General features: G+C 40.0%; 1 protein-coding gene across 2 annotated transcripts in view; it reads left to right on the top strand.

Annotated features, from left to right (window-relative positions):
- Nucleotides 1–20,332, top strand: part of Heatr5a (HEAT repeat containing 5A) — a 90,396-nt gene that overhangs the window by 18,691 nt on the left and 51,373 nt on the right. For both annotated transcript variants that reach the window (XM_051195820.1, XM_051195818.1), the window contains exons 11-18: nt 3,744–3,896; nt 4,560–4,659; nt 9,633–9,742; nt 12,003–12,166; nt 12,260–12,435; nt 16,698–16,803; nt 17,247–17,434; nt 19,741–19,897. In XM_051195820.1, coding sequence (XP_051051777.1) covers nt 3,744–3,896; nt 4,560–4,659; nt 9,633–9,742; nt 12,003–12,166; nt 12,260–12,435; nt 16,698–16,803; nt 17,247–17,434; nt 19,741–19,897 — 1,154 coding nt within the window. The remainder of the gene's footprint in view (nt 1–3,743; nt 3,897–4,559; nt 4,660–9,632; nt 9,743–12,002; nt 12,167–12,259; nt 12,436–16,697; nt 16,804–17,246; nt 17,435–19,740; nt 19,898–20,332) is intronic.

Below are 20,332 nucleotides of genomic sequence, written 5' to 3'. Positions count from 1 at the left end.
TACATGCCTGCTGCCTGTGGAGGCCAGAAAGAGGGTATTAGGTCACCTGGAACTGTAGTTAGAAAGAGTTGTGAACCACCACGTGGGTGCTGGGAATTAAACCTGGATCCTCTGGAAGAGCAGCTGAGCCATGTTTCCAGACCACCCACCTCCATTAAGTTACTTAAAATGGGTGTGTGTAGGGGTGCATACCTATGTATGTGCGTGTTCAGATGCAGATACCTTAGTGAACCTCAGGTGTTTTCCTCTATTTTTACCCCTTTTTCATTTGAGGCAGGATCTCTTTTTGAACCTGAATCTTGTGGGCTTTTTGTTGTTAAGCTGGCAGCCAATCAGCAAAACCTGGTGGTGATCCTCCTTTTCCATGATATGAATTCCATCCATGGGGACATTCCCCTCTCTTACATGAGTCCAGGGATTCAAATTCCAACCCTCATACATGTGCAACAAGAACTCCACCCCTGAATTTTCTCTTTGGCTGATAAATTCAGTGTTTTAGTAAAACCTTTTATATCCAGTGTCATTGCATTGAGGAAGGTTATACAATGTTCTTTTCCTTGAAAGATTGGGCCTGGGCTAGTAAACAAGAGTTTAGTCGAAAGAGAGAGAGAGATTGATTTGTACATTGTATTTTATTGTATATTATAATCACTACATAAAGTTATTTTTATGAATATTTAATTACTGTGTTTTCTGGGGCTCTATTTTTTTGTCTTTACCCCCACCTTTGTATGTGTTTATTGGGTTTGTTGTAGAGGAGGTGAGCATGAATGTGGACACTAGAGACTGACATCTGGTATCTCAGCCACTCCACTGTGTCTTTAGAAGCACTATATACCACTGGACCTAGAGCTCACTGTTGGCTGAACTGACTGCCAGCTCCATAAACACACACGAGATCACTCACGCACATTCGTGCACGTGCGCGCGCATGCAAGCGCGCGCGCGCACACACACACACACACACACACACACACACACACACACACTGGTTACACACACCATGCCCAGCTTTTTACATGGATGCTGGGCATCCTAAATAGATCCTTATGTTTGTTATGCAAATGTTAACAACTGAACCATTTCCCTGGTCCATACTCATTTTCTTTGTTATCAGTTTTTAGAATATTCTAAAATCCTAGGGCTAGGGATTTACTCATGGTAGAGAGCGTATACCCAGTACTGCAAAAAAAATAAATAAATGATATCCTAGCAGCTTCTAAAGGAGGTGAGTGATGATTTTGCTTTCTAATAGCATTATAAACTCATGGAATATTATGTTTGCATGTTTCAAGTCAATGCAGTTATTATTCCTTTTGACCAGCTGGATGGAGGACTTGGAGGTTCTGCAGTTTGTTCATATGCACTCTCTGTCTCCCCCCCCCCCTCAAGCAGAGTTTCTCTGTGTAGCCTTGGCTATCCTGAAACTTACTCTGTAGACCTGAAACTCACTCTGTAGATCAGGTTGGCCTTGGACTCAGAGACCTGCTTGTCTCTGCCTCACGAGTGCTAGGATTAAAGGCATGTGCCGCCACCACCTGGCTGGCTACATGTCCTTAATATAAACCTGACATCTCTAGTTGTTAGCATTATAAAATGCCCTAGGCATTGCACATCTCCTTCCCAGTTGATTCTTTTTTTTTTTTTTTTTCAAATCAAATGATTCTTTAAATTATTTTACTTTGAGTGTGATGCTTTATACATCTTTAAACTCAGCACCCAGGAGATAGAGGCAGGCAAATCTCTGAGTTTGAGGCCAGCTGGGTCTTCAGAGTGAGTTCCAGGACAGCTAAAACCAAACAAAACAAAACGTAGAAAGCAAAATGCCAAATCATCATCATCATAATAATTGCACACCAGACATTACATAAGTGCATACCTTGAGCTAGTACTACTATTTACATGAACTTGTTAAATCATGGAAACTCCTATGAAGAAAATACTGTTGTTTCTCTTACTAGAAATGAGGAAACTAAGGCCAAAAAAAAGTTAAGCTATTCATCCAAGTTTACATATCTAAGTGTGCAGAAGCAGAATTAACCAACAGAAGTCTCCTGACAATCCCACTGCAGTCCTCCATACTCTCAATACAGAGAAAGACACACATGCATACCCACCATGGAATTTTGTAGAATACTGTTTGGGAAGAAAAGCTGTGAGTTTTAGTTTTTATGCTTCCTAGGGTGTTTTGTTTTGTTTCCAAATGATATTATCATCCATTGTATATTGCCTTAAGTTGTTTGCTTTATTATTGTGAGGAGTGCACATGTGTGGGGGTCGGAGAACAACTCTGGAGTTGGCCATCTCTTGCCTCCTTCGTGTGGGTTTTCAGGATGAAACAAAGGTAATTTTTGTGTTGTTTAGTAAGAACCTTTACCTGCCAAGCTGTCTCATCAGCCTTTCATTGCCTTGAATTGCTTCTGAATTTTTACCTGGAACAAGTTGTTAATCTGCACTTATCCCTGAGAAGCTTGGTAGGGTGACACATACCTGTAATCTTAGTACTGGGAGACTAGGGCATGAGTTCCAGGCCAGTCTGAGCTCCCAAGTGCACCTCAAAAATAAACTGGAAGGCTAGAGAGATGCTCAGAAGCTAGGAGTGCTTATACTTTCAGAGGAGCCTGGTGCTGTTCCCAGCACCCACATGGTGGTTCACAACCATTTGTAACTGTCTTAGTTATTGTTTCTATTGCTATGGTAAAACACCATTAGCCAGAGCAACTCGGGGAGGAAAGGGTTTCTTTCAGCTTACAGTTTGTGAGGACTTGGTGAAGAGGCCATGCAGGGGTGCTACTTACTGACTTGTTTAGCCTGCTTTCTAACAGCACTCAGGATCACCAGTGTAGGAGTGGCACCACCCACAGTGAACTGGGCCTTTCTACCTCAGTCATCAATCATGAAAATATACCACAGGCTTTCCCACAGGCCAGGCCAGTGGGAGCATTTTCTCAGTTTAGGATCCTTCTTCACAAATGATTGCCTTGTGCCAAGTGATGTAAAACTAGCTGGCACACTCCAGTTCCTGGGGATCTGGTGCCCTTTCTGATCTCAACAGGCCATCAGGCTCTCACCTGGTACACACACACACACACACACACACACACACACACACACAGGCAAAGCACTCACACACATAAAAGTAAATAAGACTTAAAGACTCCTAAATAAACAAACAAACAATAATAGTCAACATTAGGAACCAGATGTGTTAGCATTATACCTCTAGTACCAGCCCTTGGAAGAATGAGGCAAAAGAAGTTATGGGGCAGGAGAGATGACTCAGCATTTAAAAGCACACAGGGACTGCTCTAGCAGAGGACCAGAGTTTGGTTTCCACCTCCCATAATCGGGCAGCTCACTGCTGCCTATAACTCCAGCTTCAGGGATTCAGCAACCTCTTCTGGCTTCCATGGGCAACTGCACTTATATGCAGACCCAAGCACAGGCATACATATATGCATATAATTAAAAAAGAAAACCTTCTGAGGATTGTTACAATGTTACTTGTTGCTATAGCAATAGTACCATGTCTTGAAAGGCATCTATCACAGGAGACACAGTAGCTGAAAGTTAACACCCCAGCCAAAGCTTTGTTTCTTTTTCCCTCTTGCAACACTTCTAATAGTGATTAACTCAATACTAAATTCATCTGGCACCAGAAAACAAAAAAGATACAAAACATCACAGTTGTGAATTAAACTGTTCTGCTTGAGAACTTCAGTCACTTTCTGTTCCTTTTGCAGGCCCTGCTGTTGTCAGTCATCATCTTCCCCGAGTTCTGCTGCTGTGGAAGTGTGTCTTTCCAGTGTCTCCCAAAGATCTAGAAACAGAAAAAAGCCGAGGGGATTCATTCACGTGGCAAGTAACCCTGGAGGGCCGAGCTGGTGCTCTCTGTGGTAGGTTGACTGATATCTCCTCATCTCCTGGCCAACTTCGGGGCTAATTAAATCAAATCCTTACAATTTACAATAAGCCTAGGTACATACCCTCATATCAAGGCGGGATGAGGCAACCCAGTAGGGTCCCAAGAGGTGGCAAAAGAGTCAGACACCCCACTCCCACTCTCAGGAGTCCCACAAGAACACCAGGCTAACAAACATAGCATACATGCAGTGGACCAAGTACAAAGCCAAGCAGGCTCTGTGATTGCTGATTCCGTCTCTGTGAGCCCCTATGAGCCCTGCTAGGTTGAACATGTTCTCCTGGCGTCCTAGACCCCTCTGGCTACTACAGCCTTTCTTCCTTTCTTCCACGGGGTTTCCCCAGCTCTGCCTAATGTATGGCTGTGGGTCTCTGCATCTGCTCCCATCAGTTGCTGTTGAGGCCTCTCTGATGGCGATTGGGTTAGGCACCTACCTGTTCTGGCTAGCAGGAAATTCTTGAGAAAATACAGAGATGGAAGATACTAGCTTTCTTTTTTATGATTAGAGCTTCAAAGATTGCTTTTTTTTGTTTTAAGTACACTTCCCTGTAACCTTGCTGATGCTACACATAATTGAATACTCCTGTCTCGTGGCTGAATTACACTGTGCCGAGTAAATGTCTGTTCTTGTTTTCAGCTGTCAAGAGCTTCATTTCCCACTGTGGTGATCTCCTTACTGAGGAAGTAATTCAGCGTCTTCTGCCACCTCTTCCCTGTGCTGTGGATTTGCTGACTCAGTAAGGATCAGCTGTTCAGACTGGTAGAGTTTTCTAAGAGCAGTTGCTTATTACCCTCTGTATGCTATCCCTAGATACATTGATGAAACAAATTGATATGGCTGGTTCTTTTGCAGGGAAGGCAATCATTTAGATGTGTGACTTTTCTTTTTTTTAGGCTAGGATCTTGAGAGGAAATGCATATTAAAAGGGAAGTGAATAATATACCTTCCATACAGGCAGATTTAACAAGAAATTAAATCCTAAGCCTGCTAACCTTTGCAGGTATGCATTGTATTGATTTGTTAGTGCTGTTCTATGTTCCTAAGAACCAGGCTTCTGTGTGTTTATACTTCTCCTAAGTTAATTTAACATCTATCTGATAGAACACAGTGGGGGAAAGGCCAACAATTTTTATAGTGTGTGTGTGTGTGTAACTTACAGTCATAAGCACTAATTTCCCAGTTAATACAGTATAAAGAAAAATCTTTCTAGAGATTTTTAATGATATACCATTTTATATATAAAGAAAAATACATTTAAGGTATATCCTATGATAATAGAGTAAACATCATTGACTCAAACATGGGTAGAGTAGGGACTATAGACATTTGCTGTTAAGGGCCATAGTAAATATTTTGAGCTTTATAGGCTATGAGGTCTGCATTGAAATTGCTCAGCTCTTACAGCTCAGAAGGAATCACACATGAGCCATGAGTGGAGAGATGGATGTGGCTCTATCCCAGCACAACCTCATTTACAGAGACAGACAGCTGAGCTTGTCTAACACCCAGTGAGAGCATGAGCTACAGGCATGCCTTTGAGCTGATGACTTTGCCTTTTAGGTTGGTTTACTATGGCTATTCATTAAAGTACAAAGTGAGTTCCAAGACAAGCTCCAAAGCTACACAGAGAAACCCTGTCTCAGATAAGCAATCAATCAATAAAATACTAAACTAAAATACTTTTTAATAATATGTTCTTAATTTAAATGTCACATCTTTTTACTTCTTAGTTGGTGTTGTTTTTTCTTTTTTTTTTTTTTTTTTTGAGGGAAGGGTGTTGGTTTGGGTGTTTTATTCTTTGGTGTCTTAAAACAGGGTCTCTTTATGTGTCCCTGCTGCCCTAGAACTCTGTGTGACCAAACTGACCTTGAACTGAGATCCATACCTGCCTTTTCTCTGAAGTGCTGGGGTTCAAGATGTGTGTCACCACATCAGCCCCCATCTTATATATTTTCCCTTTGATTTTCTTACATTTCAAGTTTTACCTTTCATACTTAAGTTTTTAATCCATCTTTAGTTGGATTTTCTGCCTTAGTGTATTTATACTGCTGTGACAGATATCCCAGGTGATTCACAGAGACCAGAAATGTATGTTTGCAGTTCTGGGGACTGAGAGTCTAAGATTTAAGTGCTAACAGAATAACAGCTGATAAGAGCCTGTTCTTCATCTCCAACATGGTACCTTCCTCCTCCATCCTTTGAAGATGGTGGATAATGGGTCCTCATGTGACAGAAGGGATAGAAAGGCAAAAGGGAACCAAACTGCCTTTGTCAAACAATTTTGTAAAGTCACTCATCATTCATGAGAACAGAGGCAAAAGTCCCAACCATCCAACGGCTATGGATTAGGGACTAAGTTTTTATTAATTGATTTCTTTGGGTTTAATGGATAGCATTTTTTAAATCAACTACCTCTGTGTGGCTTTAAGCCACCAGGACACATTTAATCTTCTCTCACCTCTCTTCTCCTGGAGAATTTGAAACCAGAAGTGCTGAGGCTTGCTGTAATCCCAGGGATGCAGAGGCATGTGGACTTTGAATTTAAGTCTGGTCTACATAGCTACTTCCAAGGCAGCCAAGACTGCATGGTGAGATTCTGTCTCAAGGGAAAAGGAAAAAAAAAAAAAAAAAAATGGACTTCATGATGAGGCTGTTTCTGGAGCTTCTCAATCTCTGGAACTTTACAGAAGTCTAGTCACGCCATATCAGCAGTGTAGTGCCTCCATTCTTGTCCCTGGTAACATTTGCCCTTATCTGCTAACTGACCAGTGCCCACAATTTATTGAGGTTAATGGCAGAAGCTATGGATCCTCTTCAGTAGGAATGCCTCATAGCATCTTCCTCAAAATCACCTGGCTAATGCTTGTCAAAACTGATGCTGATGATACATAGCATTCCTCCAGCACCTGGTTGCATCCAGTGTTTGCAGGTGTGGCTGAGGCTATCCTCTTTCTGGACCGCATGTCCACTGCCGAAAAAGGCAGGGATTGAGTAGATGTTCAACACGTGAGTTTTCAGGACAGAAAATTCAGACCAGACCAAGGTCCAATTTCATTTTTCTTTTTTCATGTGGAAAGCTCACTAGTGCTTTATTTTAACAGTCTACCCTTCCTTCTGTGATTACCATAACTTATCTCACTATTACATCCCTAAGTATTCGTGATTCTGTGTACGTCATTGTTACCATTGGTCTGTTTGGCTGCCTCTGTGACAACACATTATCTTTATAATACATTATACCTTAAAGCAAGCTCTTTAACCTGAATTTTGGCATCCATATGCTTTGGATCACCTGCTGTTAAAGTTTTGTAGTCTATACACAAATTTGAAGAAAATTTAAATTTTTATAGTACTATGATGTAATGTTTCTCTATTTTCAGGGTGTCTTACAAGATAAAAACTCAGTTCCCAGCTACACTTTTTTTTTTGTTGCAGTTATTAAGTGGTATGTGTATATATGATCTGTTCATTGCTACTGTATAAAAATGTAACTGAGCCAGGTAGTAGAGCCAGCACCAGGAGGTAGAGGCAAATGGTTCTCTAAGTTCAAGGTCAGCATAGTCTACAGAGTGAGTTCCAGGTCAGCCAAGGCTACACAAAGAAACCCTTTCTCAATAAATAAGTAAATAAATAAATAAATAAAGTCAAAGAATGCAACTGATATTTTGCCAGCCGCCTTGCTGAACGCTTCTATGTACAGAACAATTTGTAGGACTGGATAGATGCCTCAGAGGCTGAAGCGTTTGCTGCATAAGCTTGAGAGCCAGAGTTTGGATCCTCTCACTCCATCCTAAAGCCAGGCAGGCACACTCAGGAGACAGAGATGGGAGATCCTAGGGACAAGCCATCTAGTTAGACTAGCTGGAAGTGGCAAGCTCTGGGTCCAACATTAGACCTGCCTCAGTAAGGGGACAGTAAGAAAACATTTGATGACAACTTTGGGCTTCTATAGACTATGTGCACACATACCAGTGTACCCCCACATGTGCTGACACACATGCCATACACACACAGTTAAATCAAACACATAGGTAGCAAAAGGACCATCACAAATTCAAAACCAGCCTGTACCACAAAGCAAACTGCAGGTCATCCTGACATACATAGTTGACATTATGTTTCTAAAAAGCATATAAGTGTACTGGAGATGGTTGAGCAGTCAAAAGCACTGGCTGCTCTTCCAGAGGACCCAGGTTCAATTCCCAGCAATGACAGGGCAGCCTGGTCTACAGAGCGGGTTCCAGGACAGGCTCCAAAGCAATACAGACAAACCCTGACTAAAAACCAAAAAGGAAGAAAGGAAGGGAGGGAGGGAGGGAAGGAAGAAGGGAAGGAAAACTTACTGATCAATTTTATAAGCTTCTGGATGTGGTTTTGTTATGGGTTTCTTTATATTTAGTCATAGGTATTCTGTCCTGTTTCTTTCTTATACTATCTTCCTCATGAAGTAGTGAAGTGTTGTTAACCTCTTAGAGTAATGTTTCATCAAGAGAGTAAGTGTGATTGGAGTGATCTGCCATGTGAGACCATCTGTCTGAAATCTCTACATGATTTTCTTTTAAATGCTGCAAAATCCATTTCTTTGTTTCTGACTTTGTGGGGTCTATTTGGGAATGTTCTGTGCTCTTTGTTTAAGTAAAATTTGTCAAGTAAATTTTTCAAAGAGTTTTCCTAAGACATCCTTATCTTTGGAGGCTTTAGCCTGCATTGTCTTTTAAAATCTTACCTTTAACGTTTTCTATAACTGCAGTGTCCCTTCATTCTGGGGAAGTATTAATTATGCTTTTTCTTGTCTTTCCTGTTGAGTCTCACTAAGCTTACCTGTTAAGCTTTGTGAAAATTAGCCTTGCTCATGTTGAAATTTGTTTTTTATATCATTATTCTCTATAACTTCTTTTTCTTGAAGTATTGTTCTTTTTTAAAACCTTAACATTGACTAACCTTTCCCTCTAATGGAAGCAAAACCCAATAAAAACAATTTCCTAGATTCTTACTTTGTTCTAATCTGAGTTTACAGGAACAATTTATAATCTCTAAACTAAATTGTATGTATTTAAACCAAGTAAACGATGCAAAGTTCTAAAAATATAAGGGTCATTTTTTAACATATAAATATGAATGGAATTAGCTATAATTTTTTGATCTGGCTTTAAGGAAACTCAAATATAATGGATTAGCTTAATTTGCATAACTAAAATATTCTACATGAGGCTTCAGAACTGTTCTGTCATGATTATCAAGCTGAAGCTTGTAAAATAGAACCAGTATTTATTTTACTTTATTATTTATTGAGTTAATTTTCTACCTAATAGATTTTTGTTTCTGGCAAATGCCAAGTAACTTGAAATTTTATACTAGGAGTTTAGGGTTTCCATTATAATAAATATTTAACAGCCTTTGAAATGAAAACTGACTTTATATTTTCACTTTATAAAGTATGTCAGAAAAATGATTGTTCTTGTTTTATTTGATTGTTTTGTTGGCTTGATTTCAATGCCAGGAATGAAACCCAGACCTCATATGTTAGGCAGGTACTCTATGCCTGAGCTTGTTCCTAGAATCCCACGTGGACTTACGAGGCCACCATATTTTAAAAACATAGATTAGCACTAATGTTCATTAGCTTGTGGTTATATGTTGACCTGTTCTGTGTTTGTACATTTCCATATAACATACACACTTAAGATTCGCTTTTTCTTTTGTTTTAAGGCTTTCTTCAATACTAAAAACATATGGAAGTTCTTTGAAAACACCATCAGTAGTTTATAGACAGAGGCTTTATGAACTGCTAATTTTGTTACCTCCTGAGACCTATAAAGGTATGTGCCTTAAACCAAAATATTTTATTGTTTGTGACTAGTTTGATATCTACAAATCAATAGTTGTTAAACCCTTGCCTGAGTGAGTGAATGGTGGTGACTATTGTTTTTTCTTATATGTTAGAGTACTGCCTTAATCCTCAGGCTCACTGTTTTATACTAAATATACTGTGTTTTTTATAAATCTAACTTCTTACTAAGTATGGCAGCACACACCTGTAATTCTAATACTTTGGAGACCTAGGCAGGAGGATTATTAGTTTGAGCTCCATGAGTTCCAGGCTAGTGGTGTGAATTACACCATACGTCTCTACCCCAAAAGGAAGAGGAGAAGGAATCTAGTTTTTGTGTCTTTTCATATGTCATTTGCATCTCCCTTGGGAAAAGTACCTGTGGTCCTACTGTGCACAGGCCTAGTCACAAAGACTCCAGTATTTTTGTTTGCAAATTTTATAGTGCAAATCTATTATAAATTTGACTCTTGGTTTCCTTGTAGAATGCTATTGATAGAACATATTCCTTTCCATTTTTCTATATTATATTCCTAACTCTTTTCCAGGCCAAGAATAATGTTTACTACTAAACCACCAATGTAGAATTTATTTTACAAAGTTTATAATACAAATTTTGTTCTTATTAGGTTCAAAAAATGATTTTGTAAAAGTGAGATTCTGCAATTGATAAGATTACCTTGGGTTTTTTGTAGTTTGTTTTGTTTGCTTTTGACAATTTCATATAGCCCAAGGTAGCCTCAAATTTGCTATGTATGTAGCTGAGGAATGACCTTGAACTCCTGATCCTCCCGCTTCTGCTTCCTGTGTGCTGGGATCACAGGTTTGTACTATTGTGCCTGGTGTAAAGCATGGTGCTAAGACAATACATTGCTTCTCTAACTTAGTAATTGAAGGTATTTATTCTAGAAGTGGAAACTTGACATTTGGAGGAAAGTTATAGTTATAACTGTCACCCAGGCCTGGTGGCACAAACCTGTGAAACTGAGTCAGACTGCCTGGGCTATAGATTGTGGTCATGCTAGCCTCAGTAATTAGTGAGACCATGTCTCAAAATAAAGTAAAATGTGGGTGGGGACTACAATTCAAATGGCAGATTTCTTCCATAACATGTGCAGGCCCACCCAGGGTTTAGTTCACAGCACTGCAAAACCAAATGGAAATTCTCCATAGCAACTTCAGTGCACCTTCAGTAAATGAGAAATTCAGCCCAGTGGTTGGCTCTGGTTCAGCCCGGCTGCATTCTCTCTGGCAGTAGTACCCTGTTCCTATCTGCTCATCTGACCTCAGAACATTTCTCTTTTGTTGTTGTTGTTTTGTTTTTTTTTTTTGTGTTTTGAGACGGTTTCTCTGTGGTTTTGGAGCCTGTCCTGGAACTAGCTCTTGTAGACCAGTCTGGTCACGAACTCACAGAGATTTTCCTAGCTCTCTCTCCCAAGTGCTGGGATTAAAGGTGTATACCGCCATCTCCCAGCTCTCAGAACATTTCTTAAGAGGCTCTTTTGTAAGCTGGTAGGACATTTTATAGCACCTATTGTCTTTAACTCAGTCCCTGATTTTTGTTAAACCAGTCTCTTCCTGCCTGTCTACCTTTCTTTTTCTTTTGAGATGAAATTGTGTAATGTCCAAGAAGGCTTCCATCCAGGTCCTGGGCTCAAGCAGTTCTCCTGTGTCAGCCTCCTGGGTAGATGGGACTATGGGAGTATGCCATCTTGCGGGGCTAAATTCTCCTTCCCTGGTGCTAATGAGTGAATCTAAGGACTTAAACATGCAGAGCAAGTGCCATACTACTAAGCAACATACCCAGCCTTGTTTAGTTGTTTTATTTATATGGAGACAAGGTCTATATAGTCCTGGCTGTCTTAGAGCTCACTATGTAGAGTAGGCTTGCCTTGAACTCACAGAGATCCTCCTGCCTCTGCCTCCAAGTGCTGGGATTAAAAGCATGTCTCACCATACCCTGCTAGGTGTTTTGTTATTAGATGCTTAAGGCATGAAAGAATTGTACTTCATTACTTTTATCTCAGTGGTAACCAGTACTTACTGCTTGCTATAAGTGTATATATACTTCACATTGTCATTTCACTGTCCTTAGCCTTGGGTGTGGTGGACACAGCTGAGCCATTCCTGTGTAGTATGGTTACCAAAGATGAAAAATAGAGTCTGTAAAGTTGGGTCACCTGAGCTTTCTTTTATCCCATAAAAGCTAGTACTAAATCGCTAATTGTTCTTTTCCTCTGACTCCATAGGGAACCTCAGTGCTATCCTCAAAGAGCTGGCTGCTGAACTGACTGCTCCTGACACCCAAGCAGCAGCTTCTGCATGTTTACTTCCAGCCCTTTGTCACCCAGATGACCTTTTGATATTAAGTCCTTTGCTGCAAGAGACTGACCATAGGTTTATTGAAGAACAGGTATAGTAGTTTTAGAATAATTCTTGAGGAGGTTTTGTCTTGAATGGTTCTTTTCAACTGTTAACTTCCTTTCCCCCCCTACCCCCCATCTAGCTCCTGCTTGGTAATGGTGTTGCTTGTGGAAGTCTAGAATATGACCCTTACTCTATCTATGAGAAGGACGTAGAAGGAGACTCTGTGCCTAAGCCCCTACCCCCAGCACTGTCAGTTATTAGCTCCGCATCCAAGCTCTTCGGGGTTGTCTGTGCTCATGTGGGAGAGGCCCAGAGGTAAGTCTCTTAAGTAACTGCTTTCCTGAAGTGTGTTCTGTCTAACAAACACATTGCTGGTGGGCAAGAAGGGTGCCATCAGATGACCTCATTAGCCTAAGAGTGTCACCTGGGACAGGTGAGGTTAAGCCTGTTTTCATGTAATATTGATAAGAAATTGCTAAATGCATCTGCCATAACCCTGGCACACAGGAAGAGGAGGTTTTGAAAATACCAAAGGCTGCCGAGCGGTGGTGGCTCACTCCTTTAATTCCAGCACTTGGGAGGCAGAGACAGGAGAATCTCTGTGAGTTCGAAATCAGCCTGGTCTACAAGAGCTAGTTCCAGGACACTCCCCAAAGCCACAGAGGAACCATGTCTCGAATAACTAAAAAAGAAAGAGAAAATACCAAAACTAATGAGTGATTTCTCATTTAAGATGCCAGGTTCTTACCTGATGACCTGGACATACACCTATGTTAGGGATCAAAGTCCACTACCTAGGAAATAGTGTTCTCAGAAACTAAATGGCTGCACTGATCATGAGTTTACAGATTAGCCCCATTTATCCACCAGTGTTCTTTCTCCTTCCCTTTTTGCCCCTAACATTTCACTCTAAAACACAACGCATTTGACTTAGATCATGGTTTTTATTCTGTCATTTCATCTAATCATGTCTCCTAGTGAATAGCCATTCAATAGGAATTTTATCTCAGTCCCTTAGTGAAAACTTAACAATAGCCTGGTTATGAAGATATTTCTGAAGCAGGTTTGGTACAGTTCACTTATGAATAACCACATCTTCTGCAGGCCTTTTGATAAAAAGATTGTACTTCCCTTTACAGAAGAATGACATTTTTCTTGTAGACAAGTTTCTGATCTATTATCTAGTTAGATGTTCATGATGTCTTAATTTTATTACATTTAATGAAATTTAAATTGTGCTCATCATTTTCCTTACCTAGGATATAATAATATAATGAATATTCAAGTATTTGAAAGCAGGTTTTATTTGTTATAGTTAAAATGTTCAGGCATGACAAAAACAACCTGTTATTCTGTTTTTATTTTTTCTGTTTTGATTTTAAGTGAATAAAATGTCAGGTAGTAGTTTGAGGTTTTTTTTGTTTTGTTTTGTTTTGTTATTGATTTTTTAAAGGAAAAGGCATTGCAGGATCCCAGAAGCAGAAAGTAAGCCACTGTAACTCAGCAGCCTCTTGAGGGGGTCATTAGAGAACCAGAGAAGAGAAGCTATGTGAATAGAGTATCTATCTAGTCTCCTGTTGTCCCACCTTGAGCTCTTAGTCATGACAGGTCTGACTGGGTTCATGTGCGTGTGTGTATTGGCCAGAGGATAATCACTGTGCCAGTTTTAAGGTCACAAGCTACCTTAATTTAAGTCTCTCGATGACCTGGAACTTCCTGTCTCTGCCTTTATCTGCTGGTTACCTCATGGGCCTGAAATTTTCTTTCAAACTAGGCAAGTCTCTGTATTCTGGCTGCAGAAATCTAAAAATAAGAGTTTGCATTGCTAGTATTAAAGCACAAATGTTAATGATTAAAGGGGTTTATGGGGGTGGTTTGTATTGTTCATTTTAAGAGAATCTTAAATCTTATACAGTCCTGACTGGCCTGAAGCTTACTGTGTAGCCCCAGCTGGCCTCAAACTCAGCAATTCTCCTGCCTCAGCTTCCTGTGTGCTAGGATTACAGGTACCTGTTTATGTACCACCATAAACAGCAACCATATTTTTAATAAGAAAAATTACAAATGCCCTAAAGATCTCAAACTAAGGAATTGACAAAATTAATTATTATATTCATAGACTAGTGCTAATAGTTATTTAAAGTGTTTCTCTGTAATCATTAATAAAATGGGAAAATGTATGACAGTATGCTTGAGAGAGAGAAAGCCAAGCCAAGTACACTGTAGGCCCAGTTTTCTGAAAATTATTTCCATAATCCTGGGGTGGGGGTCTGAAAATAAAATCAAAGATTCTGAAATGTTAATGATAACTCTTTCTAGATGCCAGGGCTATAAGTGAACTTGAGAGTAGTGAGATTCTCTCAATCCTTCATGACCTGCCATTTTTATTATACCTTTTTTCCCCATCAAACTTCTTGCACTATTGTGCTTTTAAAAGGAGCAACACCCATATCTCCTTTGCTTTGATAACAAAATTGCTACTGGACAAAACTAAGTCCTGTGTCCTCAACATTGTGATAGAGATCTGGCCTGCAAGATGGCACAGTGGGTAGAGGCTGCCATACTGATAACCAGAGTTGATCATGTCAGAGTGCAAGAAGAGAGCCTGAAGGCTGCTTCTCTGACTATACACATGCTGTGACAGACACATGCACTCCCTAGGAAAGAAACAAATGGTAAGAGAGAACCTACTCCATAAATTTGTCTCCTGACACCCCCCCTCCCCAGACACACACACACACACACACACGGAATTTTTAAAATGCTAGAGATCTGATTCAGCATTCAGGGACATTGGATTGGGAGTGTGCTGGAGTCATGTAAAGCATGCCTATCTGCCTTCTCCGCCCCCCCAACCCCCTCTGTACACTGTTTGTTCCTTCCTGATCCAATTGTTCTTTTTTGCTGGTGTGATGGATACATTTGACCGCCTGCCACATGCCTAACACAGGGTACTAGACATTTCAAGGTACTCTTGTTGACATCTTAATTCACAGCCCACAAAATACTCATTAGTGTTGTCTCTGCTTTCTTAATTTAAATGGGGAGAAAGTACTAACCTCAGAAGCAGAGTCTTAAGAGAAAATTGATGGACAGTGGTATGGCTTGTCTCACAGGTAAGTCTTGAATCTCTACATAAGGAATTAAAACCCTCTGATTTTAAATGTCATTAAAAAAAGAATGCAAAACTTTGTGTGATTGTCAACACTGAATATATATGAATTAGGATATTCTCAAATAATAGTATTCAGTTTATCAGCTTTCTCTGAACCTAATAAATAATTGTGATAATCAGTTTATAATCAAGAAAGAGTTATTTTTGCTCACAAATTTAGGGCTTCCAATGAATAGTTGAGCCGGCAGAGGGATGTCATTTTGGGACTGACTGCCAGGGCAGAACCACCCACCTCACAGCCAGGAAGCAAAGGATATGGAGACCCAGTGGCCCAGAAACCTCCCAGTAGTCCCTACTTCACCTGGGCTCTGAGCTAGGGACCACAAGGCCCTACCACACAGCCTTGACAGCACCAGTTCCTGGATTGTGTTCTCACAATCACAGCTACCGGGGTAACTCAAGGAATACAAAGTATGTGTTATACGAAAAATAAAAGACCCAGAGACTGATACTGGGATTCAAACTTCAAGCTGAAGAACAGAAAAGCAAAGTAGCAGGCCACTATCTCTTACTACTACCTCAGGCTGAATGGGCTGACCCTGCTGCCTCTCCTCAGCATGGTGGGAGAACCCTGAGACTGAATGTCTTTCTATCCTCAAGGTGGCTGGAGAATGAATGCCTCCTATCCTCAGTGTGGTTGGATAATGAACGCTTCATACTGAGCCCTTGTTCCTGTCTTATATACTTCCCCAATGCTGGTATTAAAGGCATTTGATCCCAGGTGCTGAGATCATCTTTGTGTGAGCTGTTTGTCTTTAGGACTGTACCAATCCTGTATAGATTTGGGTGGCCTAAGACTCACAGAGATCCATCTACCTCTTAAACCTGAGTCCTAGGATTGAAAGTGTGTACCACCACCTCCTAGCTTCTGGCTATTGGAATTAAAGGCTTCTATGACTTCTGGCTGACTTTGCTTTCTGAATCTTCAGGCAAACTTTAATAAATCATAAGTATTATAATCACTACAAGTATGATTTTCGAAATGCTAAGAACTACTGTTTCTTAAGAGTGTTTGCCCCATGATTCAGAAAGAATAGACTGGAAGTTAGGAGAAGTGGGCAAAAAAAGTTCTGTAAACTACAGGTACTGAGGTAGCAGAATATTCCCAAGAAGAAACAGACTTTGGTAATGTTTTTCATAAAATAATGCTTTCTTCCCTGCTGCTGGAATGGCCATCAAAAAGAAACATTTTCCTATTGGTTGTGGTGTGTGTGTGTGTGTGTGTGTGTGTGTGTGTGTGTGTGTGTGTGTGTGTGTGTGTGTGTTTCTTCTTAAGCTGTTTAAAGGTATTGGATAACAGTTTCTCATCTTAGTAGTTGCCACAAAACACAGTAACAGGAGAATCAGCAGAGGTGTTTAAATGCTCTGCGCTGCGTTTAACTCTTGTGGCTCTTAATTTCAGGTTTCAGATACTGGAGCAGCTTTTGAACAGCATAAAGCATACCAAAGGAGCTCGTCAGCAAGCAGTTCAGTTGCACGTTGTTTGTGCTGTTTCTAATTTATTGAAGGTAATTTTACTTTTTATCTTCTAAGTAAGTTTGAAACTAAGTAGGCTTTATGCTGATTCTTCTAGAGAAATTCATTATTCATTTTTCTTGATCTCTGATGAATATGTTTCAGGATTGGGAGTTGTTCTTTATTTTTTTTTCTCCATATAAAACTTATTAGCATCTGACCTTGGCTTAGTGCCATGCCTTGGCTAACTAAACAAGATATTCTAGGACAGGTATCTGTGAAACAAATCCAACTGTGCCCTTACAACGTCTTACTGTTTCTCAGTAAAACATGATAGTGTTCATTAGTCATTTGTTTCATGGACATCGTGAGTAGTGATTTCTGTGTTCTGTGTTTTTTAAGTGATGAACATACTTGATTGACAAGAATATACATCTTAAACTAGATCAGAACATTTGCTGTAATTGTGCGTTTTAATTGTTTTCATATACTTTAGTATGTGGCTGGCTCTAAACGAAGTTTAGGTCCTGAAGTAAGAAGACTTGTCCTAACACTAGTGCTGGGAGCCCTAGAAAGTCCCAACCCCCTTTTGAGATGTGCAGCTTCGGAAGCATGGGCTAGATTGGCCCAAGTGGTTGATGATGGAGTTTTTACGGCTGGATTAGCCCAAGTTAGCTTTGACAAGTAAGTGAATTTCTTAGTGGGCTGTTAACAAAAATGGGATATAGTTTGCTATTTTTTGGAAGTAATAAGAATGTTCTGCAGTTTAACTGAAAAAGAAAAATTTGATGATGTGGATGTTTTCAGATGAAGGAAACCCTCTTGGTCTCTGTTATATGGATGTTATGTTATAGTTGGACATATATACTCAATAAATAGAGTGGGACAGTTCTGTCATGTAAAGTACATAAGATAAGTAGCCCAAGCAGTCTGCAGGAAGGGAAAACTGTAGACTACAGACCACAATACCTTTGTAGCTTTGGGGAGGTCACTTAGTCCTTCCAGCTAATTGTCTCAGACTATTCTGAAGAGGTAGTCAGTAATGTGGTCCTACTTATTTAACTGTTTAAGGGAAAGGGCTAAAATTTGAAAATAATACTAAAACAATTACAGATAAAGTCCACGATTATACCTGCTATGGGAGCACATACTCATTCTCAATGAACAGAAGCAAAATTGCCACTGGTTTACTTTTGAACCAACCTGAGCTGCATAACAAGACTCCAAAAAAGTGCATGCTTGTAGGTTTAATGTAAACACAATCAATTGGTTAGTAGTTGTGATGGTAATGTGAGTTCTTTGGCCCTGGTTCGAATCTCATCTCTACCATATTACTCTGTGTTACTCCAGCTGTCCTTTTGAATCACCAGTAAAATGCGGCTGTTGGGGGGGATGAAGAGCTGAAGTGCCTAATAGCACTTAGGACATTACCAATAAATAATAACTTCTCTTATAGTTTTAGTCTCAAAGTTCTTGAAGTAAAGTGAGGGAATTAAAATGTTACCTAATAATAAAATAGTATTAGTGCCAACCCTATACACTATGTGTGTATACATGTATATATCACATATAATGTATATTTGTATATGTCATATGTAGTGAGTGTGTGAATATATGTCATGTATTATATATATATATATATATATATATATATATATATATATATATATTTTTTTTTTTTTTTTTTTTTTTTTTTTTGGGTTGTTCGAGACAGGGTTTCTCTGTATTGCTTTGAAGCCTGTCCTGGAACTTGCTCTGTATACCAGGCTGGTCTCAAACTCACAGAGATCCTCCTGCCTCTGCCTTCTGAGTGCTGGGATTAAAGGCATGCACCACCAACGTCCAGCTAATATATATTTTAAGTAGTATGTGTGTATCTCTGAAATAGTATAGTGAGAAAATCATAGAGTATGGTGGTGTGGTGCACACCTTTAGTCCCAACACTTAAAAGTCAGAAGCAGGTGAATCTCTGTATGTTCAAAGCCAGTCTGATCTATATAGTGAAAGTCTCTCTCTGTCTCTCTTTCTCTCTCTCTTGGAGTGGGGGAGAAAGGCTTTTTGAGACAGGGTTTCTTCATGTAGCCTTGGTTGTTCTGGAACTAGCTTGTAGACCTACTTTGAGTACTAGGATTAAAGGCATAGATCACCACCGCCCATCTTGAGACCCTGTCTTTAATAAGTTTTTTTAAAAAAGGAAAATGAAATGTCTTAGGGTTTCAGTTGCTGTGAAGAACACCATGACCGTGCAATTTTTTATAAAGGAAACTATTTCATTTGGGTGGCCTACAGTTTCAGAGGTTTAGTCAGTTATCATCATGGTGGGACACAGTGGTGTGCAGATAGACGTGGTGCTAAAGCAAGAGCTGAGAGTCCTAGATCTTTCACAGGCAACAGGAAGTGGTCTCTCTCACTAGGCTTGGCTTGAGAATATATGAGACTTCAAAACCCACCTGCACAGTGACATACTTATTCTAACAAGAACATACCTACAACAAGGCCACATCTCCTAATAATGCCACTCCCTTTGGGGGCTATTTTCCCTCAGACCACCATAAGATACATTTCTACTTTTCTAACTAGTCTTGTGAAAAGTTTTGCCTATGTAGCAAGTTACATGTATTGAAATATATTTATTTTTTATGTATTATCTATGTTTATACAAGTGTGAGTAGTGCACATGTATGCTTGTGATTCCTCATGTATGTGTGTAAATGCATATGCAAGGGTATGTACATGCATATATATCTATGTGGGTGTTCGTGTATGCATATGGTAGTATGCAAGTATGTGTGTGGGTCTGCATGTGCCACAGCATGCATGTGTGTGCATGTGGAGCTCAGAAGACAATTTGTGGAAACAGACCCTCTCATTTTATAGATTGAGTCCTAGGGTTAGACATGGGTAGTCAGCCCTCACAAACTGAGCTGCTGCGTGCATGAGTTCTGTTTGGGTTTAATCTTTTTTGTCCTTTTTTATTTCTATAATTGCAGATTGAAGTCAGCAAGAGATGTGGTTACAAGAACAGGCCACTCACTGGCTCTGGGATCCCTGCATAGGTACTTAGGGGGCATAGGTCCTCAGCACTTGAGTTCTTGTATTGGAGTCCTTTATACTTTGTCTCAGGACAGCACTTCTCCTGATGTGCAGGTGAGTCTCCTCACATGACACCTTCCTTGAAGTCTGTGACTTATCCATGATTCAGATTCTGCTTTCACTGACAACTAATACTCCATGTTAAATGGCAAAACTGTTGTTCCGTTTGATAGATTTTTAAAAATTCAAACCTCTCTTCCACTCATACTCAGAGTGCTCGCACTCAGTCCGATTCGGTGTCCTTTCTGAAGATTGGAGCATTAGACCGATAGATAGCACCTGAGCTTGTTAGGCACCAGGCACTGTGCAGTGCTCTTCTAAACACACTGGCATAGTTGGTGCTTGTAATCATGTAGGGCAAGAAGTCCCTTAGAGGGCGTCTGAGGCTTTCAGAAGCCAAGTACTTCTTCATGGCTGAGAAGCTAATTGCGAATGAGATTTTAAAAAACAAACAAACAAAAAAAGAAATCAGGTTAGAGACCGAAAACC

The sequence above is a fragment of the Phodopus roborovskii genome, unplaced genomic scaffold, assembly GCF_943737965.1.
Source record: "Phodopus roborovskii unplaced genomic scaffold, PHOROB, whole genome shotgun sequence".
In the NCBI taxonomy this organism is placed as follows: Eukaryota; Metazoa; Chordata; class Mammalia; order Rodentia; family Cricetidae; genus Phodopus; species Phodopus roborovskii.
This window is presented reverse-complemented; position numbering and strand designations above follow the sequence as displayed.